Source organism: Chlamydotis macqueenii, chromosome 30 (assembly GCF_036417535.1).
Source record: "Chlamydotis macqueenii isolate bChlMac1 chromosome 30, bChlMac1.mat, whole genome shotgun sequence".
In the NCBI taxonomy this organism is placed as follows: Eukaryota; Metazoa; Chordata; class Aves; order Otidiformes; family Otididae; genus Chlamydotis; species Chlamydotis macqueenii.
Window position 1 is genome coordinate 771,329 of NC_141585.1, and position 20,596 is coordinate 791,924.

Below are 20,596 nucleotides of genomic sequence, written 5' to 3' on the forward strand. Positions count from 1 at the left end.
GGACGTGGACACCCCGTGGTTAAGGTGGCTCCTCCACAGATGGAGGTGGAGACCCCCCCGACGGGACCCGAGCCACCCACTCTGCTGAAAACCTACAAATGGCGAACGGCAGCACCCGCGGGTGACCGGGAACCCCGCCGGGCCACCGCGTCCCCGGGCAGCCGGCGCTGGGCGCGGCTGCAGGGATGGAAACGTTCCTACAGCCACCCCGAGTCCGACGGCCCCCGCGACGGCGCCGGAGAGGGCGGCTCCGGTTCGGGGGCACCCAAAGCCAGCGCCCACCGGTCCCTCTTCCGCCGGGCTTTTTCGGCGCCCTCCAAGGGGACGAAGGGGACCCGGGGACCCGAGGGTGGCAAGAGCACCCTGCAGAAGTACCTGCGCTCCGTGTCCAAGAGGAAAGGTCACGCGGAGAGCGGTGCCAGGGCTGAGGTGGTCCACGATGCGCTGCCAGGTATGGGGGTGATGGGGGCGGGGTGGGGGTCAGGGTGGTGGGTGCTGGTGGTGGGATGGGTGTGGTGGCAGTTGGTAATGGGTTGGGGGTGATGGGCGATGAGATGGGGGTGATGGGTGGTGGGTGACGACGATGGGTGATGAGTGAGGGTGATGGATGACGATGATGGGTGATGAGATGAGGGTGATGGATGATGGGTTGGGGGTGATGGGTGCTTGGTGATGATGATGGGCAATGGGTTGGGGCTGATGGGTGGTGGGCGATGGAGATGGGTGATGGATGATGGGTTGGGGGCTGATGGGTGGTGGGCGATGGAGATGGGTGATGGATGGCGGGTTGGGGGCTGATGGGTGGTGGGCGATGGAGATGGGCGATGGTCTGGATGCAATGGGTGACGGGCAGTGGGTTGAATGGATAGTGATGGTGGTGTTGGATTGGGGGGTGATGGGTGCTGATGGGTGTCACTGGGGTCTGGGAGGCGCTGGGTGACAGGCGGTGGGTGGGGTGCAGGATGTGGCCAGAATTTGCCGGTTTTGGGGAGCTCCTGCCTGCAGGTGCCCTCCAGGGTCAGGGGGCACCCATGGGTGCAGGATGGCAAGGTCCCACCTGGCCCCAGGGCCCGCTGGTGGCCACACGTGGCCGTGTCCCTGAGCGCGCCTGGCACGGGGCTCGGTGGCGGCAGGTGGAGCCGCGCCAGCCCCCTGCGGCACCCGGATCTGGCCAAACCGGCCCGGCACCGCCAGGGCCACCCACGGCGCAGGCACGGCCCCGGCAGGGCAACACCCGGGTTTGGCTGCACCTCGGCCGCGGCCAAGGGCGGCCTGGCATTGCCACGCTGGGGGTGGCACAGCCACATGTCCCCTAGCATTGCCACCCCAACTGTGGCACAGCCATGGCCACAAGTCCCCTGGTGTCACCACAGTCCTGGTGGCATCTCCATGGCCACAAGTCCCCTGGTGTCACCACACCCATGGTGGCATTTCCACGGCCACAAGTCCCCTGGTGTCACCACACTCCTGGTGGCATCTCCATGGCCACAAGTCCCCTGGTGTCACCACACTCCTGGTGGCATGGCCACGGCCACGTGTCCCCTGGTGTCACCAGACTCATGGTGGCACTTCCACAGCCACAAGTCCCCTGGTGTCACCACACTCATGGTGGCATCTCCATGGCCACAAGTCCCCTGGTGTCACCACACTCCTGGTGGCATGGCCACGGCCACGTGTCCCCTGGTGTCACCAGACTCATGGTGGCACTTCCACAGCCACAAGTCCCCTGGTGTCACCACACTCATGGTGGCACTTGCGCGGCCACAAGTCCCCCAGCATCACCACATCCATGGTGGCATGGCCATGGCCATACGTCCCCTGGTGTCACCACACCCATGGTGGCACCACCATGGCCACGTGTCCCCCAGCATCACCCCAACCACACCATGGCCATGGCCCCCGGTGCCCTGCTATTGTCACACCTACGGTGGCACGGCCACAGCCACGTCCCCCAGCGCTGCCACGCTGCCCGCGGGTGGCGGGGGCACGGTGAGCGCCCAGTGTCCCCCGACACCCTGCTCTGCACCCCCAGCCAGCACCCACGGGACGCCACCCATCCCGCCGGCCCCAGCACCCGACGCCCCGGTGTGGGACGTCTCCAACTTCTCGCTGGTGGACGGCCACCTGGTCCTGGTGGGCAGGGACGAGGAGGTGAGGACGAGGGGCGAGAGCCCCCCGGGCGCCCCGGGACGGGTGCTGGCGGGTGCCGGGGCGCGCAGGCGGGTGCCGGGCGCCTGACCCCTCCGTGCCCCCAGGCTTCGTGCGGCAGCGGGAACCGGACGGGGAGCTCCGTCTCCGAGAGCGGCAGGAGGGACGCCGGTGAGCGAGCTCACCCCGCGCCGGCGCGCGCCGCTGCCACGGGGTGCTGGTGTGAGCCCTGCGCGTGCAGGTCCGTGCCCCGCGACACGCATCGTGCCATGCATCGTGGCCATGCACCGTGCCCCGCGCCACGCACCGTGCCGTGCACCGTGCCCCACGACACGCGCTGTGCCGCGCACTGTCATGCATCGTGACCGTGCACCGTGGTGGCCACGCATCACGCTGTGCACCGTGCCATGCACCGTGTGGCCACGCACCATGCGCCACGCGCTGCGCCGTGCACCGCGGCCATGCCCTGTGCCGTGCGCCGTGCCGTGCGCCGCGCCGTGCCCCGTGCACCGTGCCAAGCCCCGTGCCGTGCACCATGCCATGCAGCAGATCATGCCAAGCCCTGCGCCGTGCGCCCTGCCCCGTGCCCCGCCTGCCGCACCGTGCCCCGTGCCGTGCACCACGCACCGCACCATGCCGTGTCCCGTGCTGTGTGCCATGCTCTATGCAGCACGCCATGCCCCGTGCCACGCACCACGCTGTGCACCGTGCGCCATGCCATGCACCGTGCACCGCGCCATGCGCCGTGCTGCGCACCGGGCTGTGTCCCATGCCACACGCCGTGCTCTGTGCACCACACTGCCCCGTGCCATGCTCCATGCACCGCGCCATGCGCCGTGCACCGCGCCATGCTTTGTACCGCGCACCATGTCCTGCCCCATGCCCCGTGCCGTGCCCCACGCCGTGGCCCGTGCCCTGTGCTGCACGCCGAGGCGGGTGCAGGGAGGAAGCGCTGGGTGCAAGGCTGCCGCGCGCCGTCACTGCTTCCTCCACGCTGCTGCGTTGGCTGATCCCAGCGATAAACCATTTTCGGCTTCCTCCCCGCGCCCCTCGCCGGCGCGGGCCAACGGCACCACCGCCAGCCATGGGCCCCCGCCGCTGGCTGCTCTGCGCCGCGCAGGGAGGTGAGTTACCCACCCACGGCACCCACGGCAGCAGGGCTGGCACCCACCTGGCACCGGGGTGGGGATCGCGCCGGACGGATGCTCGGTGTCGCAGCATCACCGCGCCGGGGCTGAGCGCCGCGGCTGGGAACCGTGCTCCGGAGCTGGGGGGGCAGGATAAATCCCTCTGCCCCCTTCCCCCTTGCACCCACGAGCACCCACTTTCAGCACCAAAAGCCCAGCTGTGGCTCAGGGCTGCGGGTGCCGGCGGGATTTGGCATCCAGGACCCGGTGCCTCGGTCCTTCCTCCAGCTCTGGTTGATGTTTCCCAGGAGGGTGGGGGGGTAGGGGTGTATCCTGCCTCCCTTCACCCCCCCAAAACCCCGGCGTGGTGTTGGGGTGCTGAGGGTGCTGGTGAAGGCGGGGGTCCTGATGACGGGTGCTCCTCCAGACCCGGCTGCGGACGAGCGCAGCGCCCGGGGTGCCGGGAGAAGCACCGAGAGCGAGAACCCCCCCACCTCCCAGTTCAGCAATGTCAAGGTGGGCGCCCCGACCCCAGTCCCCCCCCCACCCAAGGGGCTCGGCCCCACCCGGGGGTGACACGGCAGCCGCCTCCTTACCCCACGCAGGGGCTGCTGTGGAAGAGGCTCCGCGAGAGGAGAAGCCGCGGTGTCCCCAAGGCCGAAGCGGCGGCGGTCACCGACGGCGAGAGGTAGGGCGCCGCGGAGTGGGGTGGTGGGGGGGGACACGGGTGCCGGTGAGGGTGCCCCGGTGACGGCCCCGTCGCTGCAGGGTCCCCAGCCGGAGCGGTTCGCGGGAGTCGCTGCTGCCACCGTCGAGCGCGGCTGAGCTGGACCTCAGCGGGGACAACGTCATCGTCCGGCCCGTGCACGGCAGCGTCGTGGGCGAGAAGTTCTGCTTTCAGGTAACGGGGTTGGGGTGGGTGCTCAGGGAGCCCTGGAGAGGCACCCAGGGCACCCCGGGCAACCTGGAGAGGAACCCAGGCACCCACGGGACCTCGGACAGACGCCCAGGGCACCCCAGAGCACCCTGGAGGGGCACCCAGGGCACCCCAAAAAGGACACCTCGCCACAGCCCTCGGCCTTGGGCACCCGGAGCCCCTAGCACCCCCAGGCACCCTAAGGCGCACCCCGCCATGACACCCTCCCTGCACCCAGGTCATCACGGGCGAGGGCAGCCGGTCCTTCGGGTGCACATCCCTGGCCGAGCGTGACCGCTGGATCGAGAACCTGCGCCGGACCGCGCAGCCCAACAAGGTGGGATGGCGGGGACACCCCCGGGACACCCCCGTCACCCCCCGGGGACACGCCCACCACCCTGCCACAAGGGGTCACCCACCGCCCTCCTGCCTCCCCGGTGGGCAGGGCTGGGAGGGGAAACTGAGGCACGGACCCCCCCCAGCCCACCCTGGAGCCCTGCAGGGACCCACAGCCCCCTGTCCCCCACGTCCCCTCCTGTCCCTACTCCCCCCCAACCCCACGTCACCCCCTGTCCCCCACGTCCCCTCCTGTCCCCATTCCCCCCCATCCCCATGTCCACCCACAGGATTCTGTATCCCCTGCGCCCTGCCCCCCCAGATTCACCCACTCCCCTGACCCCCCACCCACGTCCCCCACCCAGGACAACTGCGAGCGGCTGGAGCTGGCGCTGAGCCTGTGGGTGTACGAAGCACGGGACCTACCACCCCGGCGTCGCCTCCGTTGTCACCTCCACCTGGACGGCACCCTCTTTGCCCGTACCACTGCCAAAGTGGCCGGTCCCGACGGCGAGCTCTTTTGGGGTGAACTCTTCCAGTTGGCCGCCCTACCACCCGCCCGTGCCCTCACCCTCGCCCTCTGCCGCGATGACCACCCCGGTCAACCGGTGGCCTCCATCACCATCCCCTTGGAGGAGCTGGCGGCTGCTCGGCAGCCCTTGGAGCGCTGGTACCCGCTGAGCGGCCCCGGGGGAGGCGAGAGGGTGCCATCGGTGAGGGTGCGCGGGCGCTACCGGGAGGTGCGGGTGCTGCCCATCGTGCGGTACAAGGAGTTGGCTGAGTTCATCACCTTCCACTACCGGGAGCTGTGTGCCTGTCTGGAGCCCACCATCGCCGTACGGCACAAGGAGGAGCTGGCCAGCGCCCTGGTCCGCGTCTTGCAGAGCACCGGGAAGGCCAAGGTGGAGTGGGTGCTGGCCAGGGGGGATGTGGGAGGGTGGGAGAAGGCAAGATGGGTGCTGCCGGGGGTGCTGTGGGCATGGTGGTTGGGGTGGGATGGGCATCATGGGTTGGGGGTACAGAAGAGCTGGAATGGGATTAGATGGGGGGGATGAATTGGGTTGGGTTGGGATGGATTGGATTGGGTTGAGTTGGGATGGGATGGGGTGGATGAGTTGGGATGGGATGGGAGAGTTGGGTTGGGTTGAGTTGGGTTGGGTTGGGATGGGATGGGGTGGGAGAGTTGGGATGGGATGGGATGGGATTGATGGGATGGGATGGGAGAGTTGGGTTGGGATGGGAGAGTTGGGTTGGGTTGAGTTGGGTTGGGTTGGGATGGGATGGGGTGGGAGAGTTGGGTTGGGATGGGATGGGATTGATGGGATGGGATGGGAGAGTTGGGTTGGGTTGGAATGGGATGGGACAGTTGGGTTGGATTGGGATGGGGTGGATGGGTTGGGTTGACTTGGAATGGGATGGGAGAGTTGGGTTGGGTTGGGTTGAGTTGGGTTGAGCTGGGTTGGATTGCATTGGGTTGGGTTGGGATGAAATGGGAGAGCTGGGTTGGGATGGGATGGGATTGATGGGATGGGAAGTGCAATTCTGGGGAGAACCTGCAATCTTCCCAGGGTGGGTTGATCAAAGCTTTTTGGGGCCGTGGGTGCCACTGAGCCCTCCAACGTGTCCACCCGGCAGTCGTTCCTCATTGACCTCGGTGTGGCCGAGCTGGACCGCTTCGATGACCGCGAGGCGCTGATCTTCCGCGAGAACACGCTGGCCACCAAGGCCATCGACGAGTACATGAAACTGGTGGGGGGCAAGTACCTCCAGGACACGCTGGGTACGGCTGAGCATTACGGGTCTTTGTGGGATGTTATGGGTGCAAGACATCCTGGGCATGACTAACGGGTTGTCCCTCGGTGCCCAGGCGAGGCCGTGGCCCAGCTCTGCACCTCGGACGACAGCTGCGAGGTCGACCCCAGCAAATGCGCCAGCCTTGACCTCTCCGACAACCAGAACAACCTGCGGCAGGTCTGCGAGGAGACCTTCCAGCGCATCGCCGCCTCCTGCGAGTGAGGACAGCCCTCGTGCGGTCACGGGGTTGGGCACGGGGACGGCCGTGGGGGTGGGCACCTGTACAGGGGCGGGCTTGGGGATGGACACCAGCAGGTGTGGACAGAGCAGGCATGAAGGTGGCCACCAACACCAGGAGGACCCGGGGAAAAGTTTGGAGATGGCTATGGGTACAGGGATGGGCTTGGGGACAGGAATGGGGACCTGGGGGACAGGCACTGGCGCCAGGACGGGCGTGAGGATGGGTTTGGGGACTGGCACCGTTCCTGGGATGGACATGGGGGTGGACACGGGGACGGGCACCAGGAAGGACCTGGGTGCAAGCGTGGGGACAGACACGGGGACAAGCACAGCCACGGTGTGCACCACGTCCCGCAGCACACGGTGGTGGCACGCAGCGGGGGCTCTCGGGCCACCCCCCACCCCGGCGTCTCCCCCCACAGCGCCTTCCCAGCAGAGCTGGGCGAGATCTTCGCGGCCTGGCAGGAGGAGTGCGCGGCGCGAGGCAAGGCGCCCATCGGGCAGCGCCTGGTCTCGGCCTCCCTCTTCCTGCGGTTCCTCTGCCCCGCCATCATGTCCCCCAGCCTCTTCGGCCTCGTCCAGGAGTACCCGAGTGAGGCCACCGCCCGGACCCTCACCCTCGTGGCCAAGGTCATCCAGAACTTGGCCAACTTCACCACGTACGTCCCGGTGGGGCACCGGTGGGGAGGGACATCCCCATGGGGAAGCCATGGGGCGGTGGGGACACCCCCTGCGTGCTGTGTGGCACATGCTGTGGACAGTTATAGGGCAGTAGGGCTGTCCCCAACAAACCACGGAGCAGCAGAGATGTTCCCTGCATGCTATGGGGCAGCAAGGACATCTACACGCCACGAACCAGCCACGGGGCAGAGAAGACATCTCCACTCCATGCATGGGGCTGATGTGTCCCAGCAGCAGAGCCTCATGGTTCACCTGTGGTGGCCTGATCTACGGGTGGCTTGGTCCAAGAACATGGCAGTGTCCTCACCCATGTCCTGGCTTGTAGACGGGGTGGTGACACGGTGCAGGGACATCGCAGTGATTTGATCTGTGATGTTGGAGGTGGCCTGGCCCGTGACCATGGTGGTGGCCCAGGGCGTCGCCTGGCCCCCAGGTAACCGGACGTCGTGGTCCCCAGGTTTGGCGAGAAGGAGGCCTACATGGGCTTCATGAATGAGTTCTTGGAGCACAACTGGAGCACCATGACAGACTTCCTGCAGAGCGTGGCCAACCCCGAGAGCAGCATCCACATGGCCACCTACGACGGCTACGTGGACCTGGCCCTGGAGCTCGCCACTCTCCACCTCCTCCTCTGTGACATCTTCTCCAGCCTGGACCAGGTGCCACCACTCAATTGTCCCCAAGAGTAGCTGGCAAGACTGGCCACCTCCTTCTCTCCACAGAGAGCTGGTGTCCGCTGCCCCACGGATGGCACCTACCCGAGGCCACCCGTTGTCCCCACAATGTCCTTGTCTTCTCCTGGCAGGCCACGCAGGAGGAGCTGGAGCCCCTGCCCACCATCCTCACTGCCATCAGGGAGGGGACCCCTGTCCCCGTCTCCGTCCGCCTCAGCTCCACCACGGAGCGAAGGTACTGGTGGGTGGACAGAGGGACACATGGGACCAAAGTGGACATGTGGGGCCAGGAGGAGGTTTGGTAGAGGGGTGACACTAGGATGGGCTTGGGATGGCTCTGGTCCAGCGGGGTTCAAGGGATGGTTCTGGTCTTGGCTGGGTCCAGGGTGACTCCGATCCAGACTGAGTTTGGGATGACTGGTCCCAGTTGGGTTTGGTCCTTGATGGGTCCAATGGATGATTGTGGTTGAGGCAGGGAATGCTTCTTGTCCCAGTTCATGGAATGGTTCTGGGCTGGGCTGGGTTTGGGGGACACTCCTGGTCCAGGCTGGGTCCAGGAGATGTTTCTGGTCCCAGACAGGTTATGGGAGTGTTTCCGGTCCTGGCTGGGCTCAAAGTGGTTCCAGTCCTGGTTGGGTTTGGGGTGGTTCGGGTCAAGGCGGGTTTTGGGGATGGTTCCAGTTCCATTTGGGTTTGGAGGACGTTTCTGGTCCCAGATGGGTTTGAGGCGCTCCAGGTCCAGGCTGGTCTCAGGAGAGGAGCCTGATCTCAACGGGGGCTGGGGTCCCTCTGGTCCTGGCTGAGTTCAGGGTGGTTCTGGTCGCTCCTGGACGCGGCGCTGCCCCATACGCGGCTGTGCCATCATCTCGTCCCCCCGCAGGCCGGCAGAGAGCTTCAAACCGGGCTTTGTGCCACCACGGGACCTGCGCAAGCACAGCCCGCTCATCAAGAGCCAGTCCCTCACCAGCATCCGCCGCGCCCGGGGCCGGGAGGACGGACCAGAACCGGAGCCATCGCTGCCACCAGCGCCGTCGCCGCCGCCCAGCCGGGAGCGTCGCAACGTGCAGCGCACGCAGAGCGTGCCGGCGCAGAGCAAGGCCGCCCGGCACCCACGCAAGCAGAGCAGCGCCGAGCACATGGCAGAGCTGCCGGCCGAGGACAGCCCGGGCTCCCTCGTCCCCCGCAACGTCCTGGTAAGCCGCGGCAGCCACCGCGCCACCCTCGCGTCACGGCCGGCGCTCCGAGGAAGACGAGGGTGTTAATGGTCACCGGCGGTGCCGTAGGGTCGTGGGAAGCTGCTCGCGTCGGCGTCGCTGCGGCGCAAGTCGACGGTGCCGTGGCAGCGCTACGCGGAGGAGGCAGCGGCGGCACAGGGTGAGCTCTACGCCATCCGACCACTGGAGAAGGTAACCCCGGGGCGGTGGCAGCCAAACTCCGTGGGGCGCCCCGCTGGCTTCCCCGCTCCACGCCCCGTTCTCGCCCCCCCAGCACGGGCGGCTGATCGAGGCGCTGCGGAAGGAGGTGGCGGAGAACCGGGAGAAGTTACGGCTGGCGGAGACGCGGGCGGGAGAGATGGAGGTCCAACAGTGCGGGCTGCGGCAGGAGCAGGGGCAGCAGCGCGAGCAGCTCGAGCATCTCCGGCAGCAGCTGGAGGAGGCGAACACCCGCGCGGCCAATTTGGGTGCCAGGTAGGAATGGGGATGGGGAGTGGGTGCCCCAAACCGATGGGTGCCCCGTGCCGGTGCCCGGGTGAGGTCTCGGCTCGTCCCCAACACGATCAGGTTGACGGCGGCTGAAGGCGCCAGGAAGAAAGACCTGGAGAGGCTGAAGAGCAGCGAGGAGAAGAGCCGGGAGCTGGTAAGAGCCGGAATGCAGTGCACCCACGGGTGACAAGAGGGGCCCGGGGGGGCTGACGCGGTCCCCTCGCAGGAGAGACGGCTGTCGGCACTGCAGAGGGAGCAGGCGGAGCTGCGGGGTGCCATCGCCCAAGCCCCAGGCCACCCCGGGAGGACGGGACACCGGGTGCTGGCACGGGGCTGGGCCGAGAGCGGTGACGATGCGCAGGCCACCAGCGTGTAACCGGCTGTGCCGATGTCCCCAGTGCGTCCCCACGGCCCCGAACGGTGTTTGATCCCGGTGCCGCGGCAATAAACGGTGTTGGTGTCACCGTCACAAGGTGCTTGGTTGCGTCCTGCCACCGCTCTGTGCTCCGTCCCCAGTCCCAGCCTGTCCCCAGCGCCCTACGCCTGCCTGGGACGTCCCAGGACCCGGGGCAGTGACCGGGATGGCAGAGCCGTGGGGACACGGTCATGGGAATCCTTTGGGGACGACAGGGACACTGGAATCCTTTGGGGCAGGGCTGTGGGGACATTTTGGGGATGAGAGGGACATGGAGACACTTTGGGACAGAACCACGAGGTCGCCTCAGAGACGGCAGGACTGGGAGCAGAGCCATGGGGACGTGAGAGAGATGACAGGGCCATGGGGATATTTTGGGGCCAGCGTGGCCATGGGGACAGTTTGGGGACGACAGGGCCACCCGAACACTTCGGGGCAGGGCCATGGGGACAGTTCGGGGACAAGAGGACCATGGGGAACCCTTGGGACAGGGCCATGGGGACACTTTTGGGACAGGGCCATGGGGATATTTTGGGGCCAGCAAGGCCACGGGGACAGTTTGGGCCAGCAGGGCCACAGGGCCACTTTGAGACAGCGCCATAGGGACACTTTGGGGCCAGCAGGGCCACAGAGACTCTTGGGGACAGGGCCATGGGGACACTTTGGGGACAGCGGGGCACGGGGACCCTTGGGGACAGGGCCATGGGGACACTTTGGGGACAGCGGGGCACGGGGACCCTTGGAGGCCGGGCCCCGCGGTCCCCTCGGGGCTGACAGGACCGCGGGTCCCCCCGGGCCGCCCCTTCCCCGACCACCCCGACCTTCCCCCTCCGCCCCCCCAAGATGGCGGCGCGGCGCCGCCGCCGCTCGCCGATGACGCAAAGCCGCGCGCCGCTCTCGCTCCTCCCCCTCCCCCCTGGAAGGTCGCCGCGCCGCCTCTCCCCGTTCCCACCTCCGCCACTCCCAAGATGGCGGCGGCGCCGCGCCGCTTGCGTCATCAGCGGCGCGCCGCGCGGGTCGGAGAGGGCGGAGGGCGGCGACGCGCAGCGGCCGTTCCGGCGGGGCGGGCGCGCACGGGGGGCGGCGCGGTCCAAGATGGCGGCGGCGGGAGCGGCGGCGGCGGGAGCGGCAGCACCGGCGGCGGGGGAAGAAGCGGCGGCTGTGGGACCTCGTTCGCCGCCTTCAAGATGTCGGCGGCGGCCGGGTCGCGCGAGGCGTGACGTAGTCAAGCCCCGCCACCGGGAGGGAGGCGGGGGAGCGGCCGGAGCGGCGCAGGAGGCGGCGGCGGCGGCGGCGGCGGGACCGGTCGGATCCCCGGGGGGGCATTTAAAGAGACCATGTCCCCGGCGCGGTGGTTGTTGTGGAGGCCGGAACCGGACAGGAGGCGGCGGGGGCGGCGGTTGGAGCAGCGAGGCCGTTAAGGAGCAGCACGGGCCCGGTCCCGGGGGGCCGGAGGGGTGAGTGCCGGGGGGGGGGGGCAGAGCGGGGGTCCTGGCCCGGCGGGAGACAAAGCGGAGCCGCTACCGGGGGGCCCGTGGCTGGGTCGGGGGGAGGCGACGCTGACACCCCCCCACCTGCACCCTCACCCGTACCGGCCCCGTCCGGGGTGCTGAAACGTTTGGGGGGGCGGGCACCCAGGCGTCTGGGGGGGCACCCAAGAGTGGAGGGGGGGGGCAGCGTCTCAGGGAACCGGGAGGGGACCCAGGCGTCCGGCAAGGGGGGGGCGGGGACCCAGGTGTCCCGGGAAGGGTGGGCATGGCGGGGGGGGGGGCATGGTGATGGGAGGGGACCCAGGCGTCCGGCTGAGCATTTGGGGAGGGGAGGGGGTGTCGGAGATGAGGAGGGGACCCAGGCGCCCGGGTGGGAGTTTGGGGAGGGGGTGGGGGTGGTCCAAGCGCCAGGCAAGCAGCACCGGGACACCCGGTACCGAGCGGTGCCGGATTCGGCACCCACCGGCTGGGAACGTGCCAGCCGGGGACGAGCCAGATCCGGAGCCGTGCTAACGCTTCCCCTCGGCTCTTCCCGTGCCGCTTCACCGCAGCCGCGATCGCCGGCACTGGCGGAAGGAGGCCGACCTCTGCTGAGCTCGTTAACCGGGGTTAGACGAGCATCCGGCGACAGGTGACCTCGTAATCTCCGCCAGGAGCTTTTTGGCTCCCTCCTCCGCCCGCCGGAGCGGTGTTGGAGCCGGCGAGGGGCCGCGAAGGCGGCGGGGCCGCGGCGTTTCGCCCCGTGCCAAGGACTGGCAGCGCTGGTGGGTTCGGTGGTGAGCTTTGGCGCGGTGCCGGGAATGTTTCCTCTTCCCAAGCAGCTCGATGGTGGGGAGTGGGCTGGAGCCCAGCTGGTGCCGCTGCCACACGGCACGAAGGGGAGAGCGGCGCCGCTGTCAGCCGGAGCGGCTTTCGGCTCGTCCTGGCACAGCTCGATGCTGCTCGGAGCAGCTTTCGGTTCATCCCAGTGTGGCTCGACGCCGGATTTCCCTCCGCGTCGTTTAGAGGAGCTGGCGCATGAGCTACCCGAGTCGACACCGCGAAATCCCCCTCCGGCAGCGCTGACGAGCACGCAGCCGAATTCTCCGAGGATCCCAGCACCGGCAGAGCCCTGCAGCCCAACAAAACCCCTCAGCGTGGGATTTGCGACCATCGGAGCAGAAATGGAAGAGCTCCCTGGGGGACGTCATCCTTTGCTCGTTCCGGCTCCGGAATGGGGCTGGGGGGAGAGGCCCCTTTTCTGTAAACAAGCTCGTTAACACCGCGGAGGAACGTCACTGATCGCTCGAGGTTTCTCCACGGAAGGAAATAATTTGGGATCCCAGCTCAGACGCTAGGAGCTTCCCGGATCCTCCCTGAATTCCTCTCGCATCGAAATCAGGAGCGCTCGCTGCCCTTTGGAGTTTTCTTTGTGGGCGCAATGTGTTTTGCACGTAAGCGGCGTTGGCGCGAGCGCATCGGATCCCACGCGCTTGGTTGTGCCCCGGGACGGAGTGAGGGAAACCGGCGCCGTCCTCCTGCGTCGCGGCTCCGCTCTGCCGCGCGAGGAAGCAGAAACCACGCGCGGGGCGGGAGGAAACCACGCGGCTGGAGCCTGTGCGCTCAGGCGCGTTGGGAGCGCGCGGGACCTTGCGCGCTCGGCCGTGGCCTGGCACGGAGAGGGACAAACTGGTGCTGTCCTGCGTCACAACTCTGCTCTGCCGTGCGCGGAGTAAAAACGATGCGGGGAAAAAACGCGCAGCTGCAACCCGCTCGGCTGGAGCGCGCCAGGCCCTGCGAGCTTGACTGTGACCCGGCACAGAGGAGGGAAAGCCAGTGCCACCCTCCTGCGTTGGGGCTCTTTTTTGCCAGCAAGGAAAAAAAAAAAATCACGTGGCGGGGGGAAAAACCTGCTGGGAACGTGCTGGGTCATGATCCAATGTCAAGGGGGAAAATCTGGCACCGTTCTTCTGCACTGTGGCTCTGCTCTCCCGGCAACAATAAAAAAACCAGACGGGGTAAAAACACACAGCCGCAGCGTGCCGTGAGCGCGCCGACCCCGCACGCTTGGCTGTGAACCACCAATGGAGGAAGAAAACCCAGCGCCGTCACCCTGCGCTGCGACTCTGCTCTGCCGCGCGCTTCTCCCAGGGAGGAAAAAAGCCACGCAGGGGAGAAACACGCGGCCCAACGCGAGCGCACCGGACCCCGCACGCTTGCTCGTGGTCCAGTGCGAAGAGGGAAAAACCGGCACCGTTCTCCTGCGCGTGGCTCTGCTCTCCCAGGAAGGACAAAAAAACCACAGAGGCAGAAAAAACTGCAGCCGTAGCGTGCCGTGAGTGCGCCAGCCCCGCGCGTTTGGCTGTGAACTATCAACGCAGGAAGAAAAACCAGCACCGTAATTTTATGCTGCGACTCTGCTCTGCCGCGCGTTTCTCCCAGGGAGGAAAAAAACCACGCAGGGGAAAAACCACGCGGCCGTAGCGCGCCCGTAGCGTGCTGGGAGCGCACCGGACCCTGTGTGCTTGGTCGTGGTCCAGTGTGAAGAGGAAAAAACCGGCACCGTTCTCCTGCGCTGTGGCCCTGCTCTTCTAGGAAGGATAAAAAAACCACAAAGGCGAAAAAAACTCGGCCGTAGCGTGCCGTGAGTGCGCTGACCCCGCACACTTGGTCGTGATCCAGCGCGAAGAGGGAAAAACCGGCACCGTTCTCCTGCGCCGTGGCTCTGCTCTCCCAGGAAGGACAAAAAAATCAGGCGGGGTAAAAACCCGCGGCTGTAGCCTGCCTGTAGCGTGCCGTGAGCGCGCCGACCCCGCACGCTTGGCTGCGAACCACCCCGGAGGAAGAAAACCCAGCGCCGTCATCTTGCGCTGCGACTCTGCTCTGCCGCGCGCTTCTCCCAGGGAGGAAAAAAACCACGCGGGCCAACTCAAGCACACCGGACCCCGCACGCTTCGTCGTGGTCCAGTGCGAAGAGGGAAGAACCGGAACCGTTCTGTGCTGTGGCTCCGCTCTCCCGGGAGGGATACGAAAAAAAACCAAACCCAAAACCACAGAGGGAAGAACGCGCTGCCCGAGGCGCCCCGCTCGCGCTGCAGAAGCCCCGGCGGAGCCGTTTGGCCTGGGGAAAGGCCCCTTCCTCCCAGGGAAGGCAGCGATTGTCCCCACTTAACCGGTTTAGCATTTAAATTGTCCCGGTGCTGCTCCGCCTTCGCATGGCTCTGGGGCGATGGGCTGGGGGAAGGGTTTTCCGCAGTCCCGCTTCCACCCTCCCAGCGAGCAGAGTTGGGAAGCGAGCAGGGAAGCCAGCGGAGCTTGGGAAAAGGCTTTTCAAACTCTCCGGTGAGCGCTTGGGTCTGTTTAGGGCGTCGGTGTGGAGCGAGCTGGGGAAAAAAACCTCCTTTTCTTACTCTTTATTTAGTTTTTTCCCCTCCTGATGAACTTGAAAGCACCCGAGTGGGATTTTGGGGAGAATGGTGGGTTTTTAGGGAGCGCCGCTGGCACGCTAGATCGATGCGTCTATTTTTGGGGAAGAATGAAAGGGAAAACTTTGAAAAAAATCTAATTTTTTGGGTAAGCGAGGTGGAGAAGGCGGCACTGCTGTCCCCCCCACCTGCACTGGCTGGTGTTTGGCCGAGTTTGGGATTTTGCTAGGTCGAGGTGCTGGTGGGCGACGCTGAACTCGCTGCCGGGGCGCGGGGCTTTCGGCACGGCCGCCGCAGACGCGTTTCGGTGAGCCAAGGTTCGGACCGAGCCGGCCGGCGCGGTGCTGGAGGGGTGCTGCGATTCACTGCCGGGGGACGGAGCCGGCGGGCCCTGAAGGATGCCGGAGTTGGCTTGGATCGAACTCGCGTCCCCAAAACCTGCAGTTTTTGAGAATAAACGCATTTTGTGGCATTTTTCACCCATTCCCACCAGGATGGAGCCTCCTGGCTCCTGGGCAGGCTGAGATGCAGCTGCAATTAAAAACCTGTGATGGCTTTTCCCTCCTGAATCCCAGGTGTCCCCTGCCCGTCCCCTGCCCGCTTTGCCGCCACGCAGCCGGCACGTTGCCGTCACTTTTTATTTCCTCGCAGCGGGGCGACGCGTGTTGGGGCGACTCCTCGCCGTTTGATGGCACGCTGGGAAACACAGGGAGGAACGCTGGCACCGTGCCGACGGCTGGGCTCTCGTCCTGCCAGCGCGGCGCGGGGAGAGCTTCGTTCCGGCAGAGCATCCCTCATCCGATCCCGCTGGCACCGTGGCAAACCCCTAAACATCCACAAATTTGGGATTTGCTCCCCAAAAACCCTGCGGGACCTTGGGGGAAGCGTTGATGCGGTGCCGCTCTTCGGGGCGAGAGCGTCCCGCCGGCACGACGCGGGCGTTGGGCGCCCTTTCGGGGCGACGCCGGCGGAATATCCGTACGAACCGAAGCCAACCAGAGCATCCGATCCTCACAGAAGAAAGACGCCGGCGTGCGGAGCCAGCATATTTTTAATTTATTTCATTGAATTTCTGTTTGCACTTCTGATTGGCAAACTGAACCGCGCTGGCTCTGGGCAGCGTTCCCTGGGAGGTGACGGGCACCGGCCGCTCCGAGGCAGGAGGGATGTCGGGGCGGCTGCCGGGCGCTGGGGTTTGCTCTGTCGCTTGCCTCCCTCGGCCCCGGGGCGGGGAAACACCTTGTGCCGGCTGGAATAATTCCCTCTTCATTTGCATGCTTTACCTGGGAGGTATTTATAGTCTCCTCTCTGCCTTCTCCTTCCTCGCCGGGGTAAATTTAGCTCCTCCGCTCTCCTCCCGTGCCGTTAGCCACCGGCGGAGCTGATCAGCCCGGATTTTTAGTGCCTCTTTCCTCTTATTTTTCCCTTCTCCACCCGCCCGGGTTGGGATTCGACCCGGCGTCTCCGCTCTGCGGAGATCGGGATCCTGAGCGCTTCCCGTTATTTCTCCCAGTGATTTTATTTTTCACCCTTCGACCTGCAGCAGTGTTGGGTGGTGGAAGGTGTTTTGGGGTGACGGTTTGTTTTTGGGGGGCTCCACCCTGGTCGCTCTCCGAGGGTCCCCCGCCGCGAAGGTGCCGCTCTGCCCATCCAATTGAGTTCATCCGGGGAGAAGGATGCAGCACAGGATCCCCAAATCCCCCTCCACGCCCCCGCTTTGGGGGCAGCCACCCCGATTTTGGGGCAAGCGGCAGCAGAGCAGAGCGCCCAGGGGCGCGAACCGCTGGCTTTCCCAGTGCTGCGGTGTGGGGTTGAGTTTTGGAGGGGACAAATAACCAGTCTGAGAGTGCCTGGGGTTTTCTGGGGGGTGCGTAGCAGGGGATGCCGCTCCCCTGGCAAACTGCGGCGCAGAGCGGGAAGGAAAGCTTCGTATCGGGGAGAGCTGGCGCTTCCTGGGGTCCGTCGGCTCCGGCAGGGACCAGGCAGCACCCGTTTTTGCGGGGGCAGAGCGACGGGACCCGACGTCCTGCCTGGTTCTGAGGCGCTGAGAGTTTTGGTGACCGCGGCGAGGCCCTGCCGCGGCACGGGCAGAGCCGCAACCGCTTCTCCTCCACCTCGGCAAAAGCCAGCCTCTTTTCTCATTTTCTCCTCTTTTATCTCTTCTTTCTCGTAGATCTTTCCGGCAGTCCCTGGCCACCAACCCTCCCGAGTGCCGGCGCGGTGGTTTTTTCCGAGTGACACAGCACAATCGGCGAGGGATGGAGAAAGCTGTCCCTAATTTCTCAGAGCGCCAAGGAGATGGAGGCAGGGCCCTGTTAATGACACCGCAGCCAAACGAAGATACTTTTCCTGCCCTTGAATGCCCCCAGGGCGAGGAACGAAGAGCCGCTTTCCTTCAAGATGCGAAAAAGCCCCCGGAGAGCCAGGCTTTATCTGGGACGGCGGTGGAGACGGAGCTCGAGGAAGGCGCTTTCTACGCCGCGGACGATCTGGCGACGATGAGCAGGGAGGGGAAGGGAGGCTCCGGCGCCGAGCTGCGCCCGCTGCAAGAGGACCCTGACTTCTTCTCGTCGCACTCCCGCCAGGAGCCAGATGTCGCTCTGGAAGCGCGCGACGTGGCCGGTAAGTTCCCGGTCGGTGCCGTTGGGGTGGCTTCCTGGGGGACGGGGACGTCTCCCGGCGCTCCGTGCGTGGCCGGTGGTGCTCGGGTTGATTCGGTCGGTTTGCTGATGGTCTCGCCGTCGTGCCGGGCGGTTGTTCTCTTGAAGTCGGAGAAGTTCCCCAGCTCTCAGCATCTCGCGGTGGAATGGGAGCCGCGGTATGGCGAGGAACACGGATTTGATGGAAGGAGGAAGGAGGGTGCGAGTGCCGGGCCGGCGTCCCCGCGCCGCTGCCTGGCTTCAGCACCGCAGACGGGCGCAGAACTCGATGGTGGGTCAAACCGACGGCTTTTTGGAGACCCCTCGTCCCTCTGGCACGGTGCTGGGACCCCAAAGCAAAGATGTCCCAGGTGGGGACCCCTCGCCCGTCCCTGTGCAAGGCGGTCGCGCTCTGTGTGTTGGTGCGGGGCCGGTGCCGCGCTGGGGGAAGCGGGCGGGGACCGCGCCGTGGCGGCGCCTGCCCGTGCGTTTTCGGTATTGCTGGCAGAGCTGCGGCCGAGCGGGGCGAAACCGCGCCACCTGCGCCTGGCCTCGCCGAGTTCCCCTCTTCTCGAAACGGAAACGTTCCTCCAGCTCTGCCGAGGGCGGCTGCACGCTTGCAGGGTGAAGGCGGCGTCTTCCAGTCCAGTGCCGGGGAAGCCGTGCCGCCAAGGTGGCGGGGGACAGGGAGCTCTGGCGGGGGACTGGTTGGTCCCCAGGGGTGGTGTAGAGCTGTACTGGGATGTCCTTGGCATCGTGAAAACCCCTGTGTGCGCTGGCTGCCCTTGGAGGGGAGGTCCTGTTGTGGGGTGGGAGATCTTCGTCGCCCATGGGAGACCCCGTTGGGTCCGTCCGTGGTTTGGCCCTGGAGAAACTCTGGGGACCTTCAAAAATCATCCAGTCCAACTGGATGAGGTTTCACCGGCAGCTTTCCGCTGGATGAGGTTGCTCAAAACCCCGTCCAAGCTGACCTCAAACACTTCCAGTGATGGAGCATCCACAGCTTCTCTGGGCAACCTGGTCCAGTGTCTCACCACCACGACCATAAAACATTTCTTCCTTACGTCCAGTCTAAACCTGCGCTCTTCCAAGTTCAAAACGATTGCCCCGTGTCCTCCAGCTCTTGGTCAAAAGTCTTTCTCCATCTTTCTTATAACCCCCCTTTATACATGGAAAGGCCACAAGAAGATCTCTCCAAAGCCTTCGCTTCTCCAGGCTGGGAAACCCAAACTCTCTCAGCCTTTCTTCATAGGAGAGGTGCTCCAGCTCTTGGATCATCTTCGTGGCCTCCTCTGGACCCCCTCTAACAGGTCCTCCTCCATGGGGCAGCTCTCAGTCTCCCAGTTTGTAAAACTGGGGATTACCCCAACCCAAGTGCAGGACCTTGCCGTTGGCCTCGTTGAACTTCGTGAGGTTCACATTGACCCACTTCTTGGCTCGTCAGGAAGTCCTGTTGGCTTGTCGAGGTCCTTCTGGGTGGACATCCCTTCCCTCAGGGTACCAACTTAGTTTGCTGTCACCCACAAACTTGCCGAGGGCATGCTCAATCCAAACATGGGTTGGTCCCAGTTTGAATCCTTGAGGAACCCCACTTGTTACTGGTTTTCACTTGGATGTGGAGATGTTGACCGTAACCCTTTGTAGGCGGCTCTCCGACCAATTCCTTATCTCTTGAGCGCGGCTGCTGCAAGTTGTCTGCTCATCCGTAGAACCCTGGTTGTCTGGTGTCCGTCCCCGGCCTGCTTTGGAAGATTAACCCCGTCCCACCTCAACTTCTCCGTCCCGAGTCCTCCATGCGTTTGCAACCCCCCCGTCCTTCCCCATCCTTGCGTCCTCGCTGCAAAACAAAGTGGGTGCTGGCCATGGGTCCCACCAAGGGCCGGTGATTTGCCTCGTCGGTTGTCCGCTGGCTGGCGTGGGGTGGCTTTTTCCCCATCTGGAGGCGGTAACAGCAGCGGAGCCGCCGGCTGCGATTCCTCCTCAGCTCTGCTTCCGCGTGAGGAGTTTGCCCATCTCCGCAAACACCGGTTGACTTCAACCCTTATCTCCTGGTGCAGACGACCTGCGTGGTGCGCCCTGCTATTGTTCGCCCACCACGAGGTGGGTGGGGGCGGACCACGTTGCATCTGGGGCGCTTTTCAGCTCTCGTTTCCTTCACTGCGGTCAACGGGTGGAAAATTAACTCCGGGGGATGGACGTGGGTGTTTAAAGAAGGAGGGAGCCTGCGCCCAAAAAACCGTCAGGAGATGGGTGCCCAGCCTGGCGCTGGATGGGTGGTGGGGCTCAGCTGCGGTGCTGGGGTGCTTTGGGTGGGCCCAGCTCCAGCCCTGCTCACCGGCGGACTTAAGGGGACGCAACTGGAAGGGCTGGGCCAACCCTTGTCGCGCTTCCCGGCTTGGCAAACCGGGGTGGAACGGCCGGAAGTGCCCTGAGATGGGGGCTGAGAGCGGCACGCCGGTCCGGGGGCCTTGTGGGGCGGGAAGGCCCCCCGCAAACGCTTACGGTGCCGCCGTCCTCGAGGTTTTGGGGTTTTCTGGTGCCTCCGACAGCCTCCTCGCGGCAGAATCATCCCGGCACCCGCCAAGCGCCGCCGACCGTGAGCCGGGGAGAGCCGTTCCCCCCGGTGAGGCTGTTTTTTGGGGTGAGGGTGGTTTTTGGGGCACCTCCAGTGCCGAGCAGCGTTGCTTGTGCGCCGGAGAGCACCGAGCGGGCGCCGGAGCTGCAGCGCGCTCCACGAGGGACGACGGCGCAGGAAAGGAGATGGAGGAGGAAGCCACGTGTCGCCGCGCGCTCGCGGCAGGCGAGCGACGGCCGGGCCCGGCAGCGCGGGCTCGTTAGCGGAGCGGCGGGCGCCGGGGCGGCTCGGGCAGCTGCTCCGTTCTGCCCGGCCGAGCTCTGACGCGGCGAGGAGGAAGGAGCGGCCGCCGGGGGTTTCCCGTCCCCGTCGTGGGGCCCACGCCATCGCCCTGGTTCTGACTGGGGGTGCTGTGAGTGCTGGGGGGGCGGCACGTCCCGCGGGGCCCCTTCTC

At 65.9% G+C, this 20,596-nt stretch overlaps 2 protein-coding genes across 2 annotated transcripts in view; both read left to right on the forward strand.

The window, feature by feature from the left end:
- The first annotated feature begins 39 nt into the window (after positions 1–39).
- RASAL3 (RAS protein activator like 3) lies at positions 40–10,063 on the forward strand. The gene is made up of 18 exons (XM_086769051.1): positions 40–451; positions 2,033–2,151; positions 2,256–2,319; positions 3,703–3,791; positions 3,881–3,963; positions 4,044–4,176; positions 4,430–4,528; positions 4,893–5,429; positions 6,163–6,307; positions 6,395–6,539; positions 6,984–7,220; positions 7,700–7,901; positions 8,048–8,151; positions 8,797–9,109; positions 9,200–9,322; positions 9,405–9,604; positions 9,698–9,773; positions 9,846–10,063. The coding sequence occupies exons 1-18, from the start codon at positions 40–42 to the stop codon at positions 9,993–9,995; spliced, it is 3,231 nt and encodes a 1,076-aa protein (XP_086625177.1). The 3' UTR covers positions 9,996–10,063.
- An 844-nt stretch (positions 10,064–10,907) lies between these two features.
- WIZ (WIZ zinc finger) overlaps positions 10,908–20,596 on the forward strand; it is a 56,623-nt gene continuing 46,934 nt past the window's right edge. Inside the window, 2 exon segments of the mRNA XM_086769026.1 lie at positions 10,908–11,491; positions 17,102–17,550. Coding sequence (XP_086625152.1) covers positions 10,908–11,491; positions 17,102–17,550 — 1,033 coding nt within the window.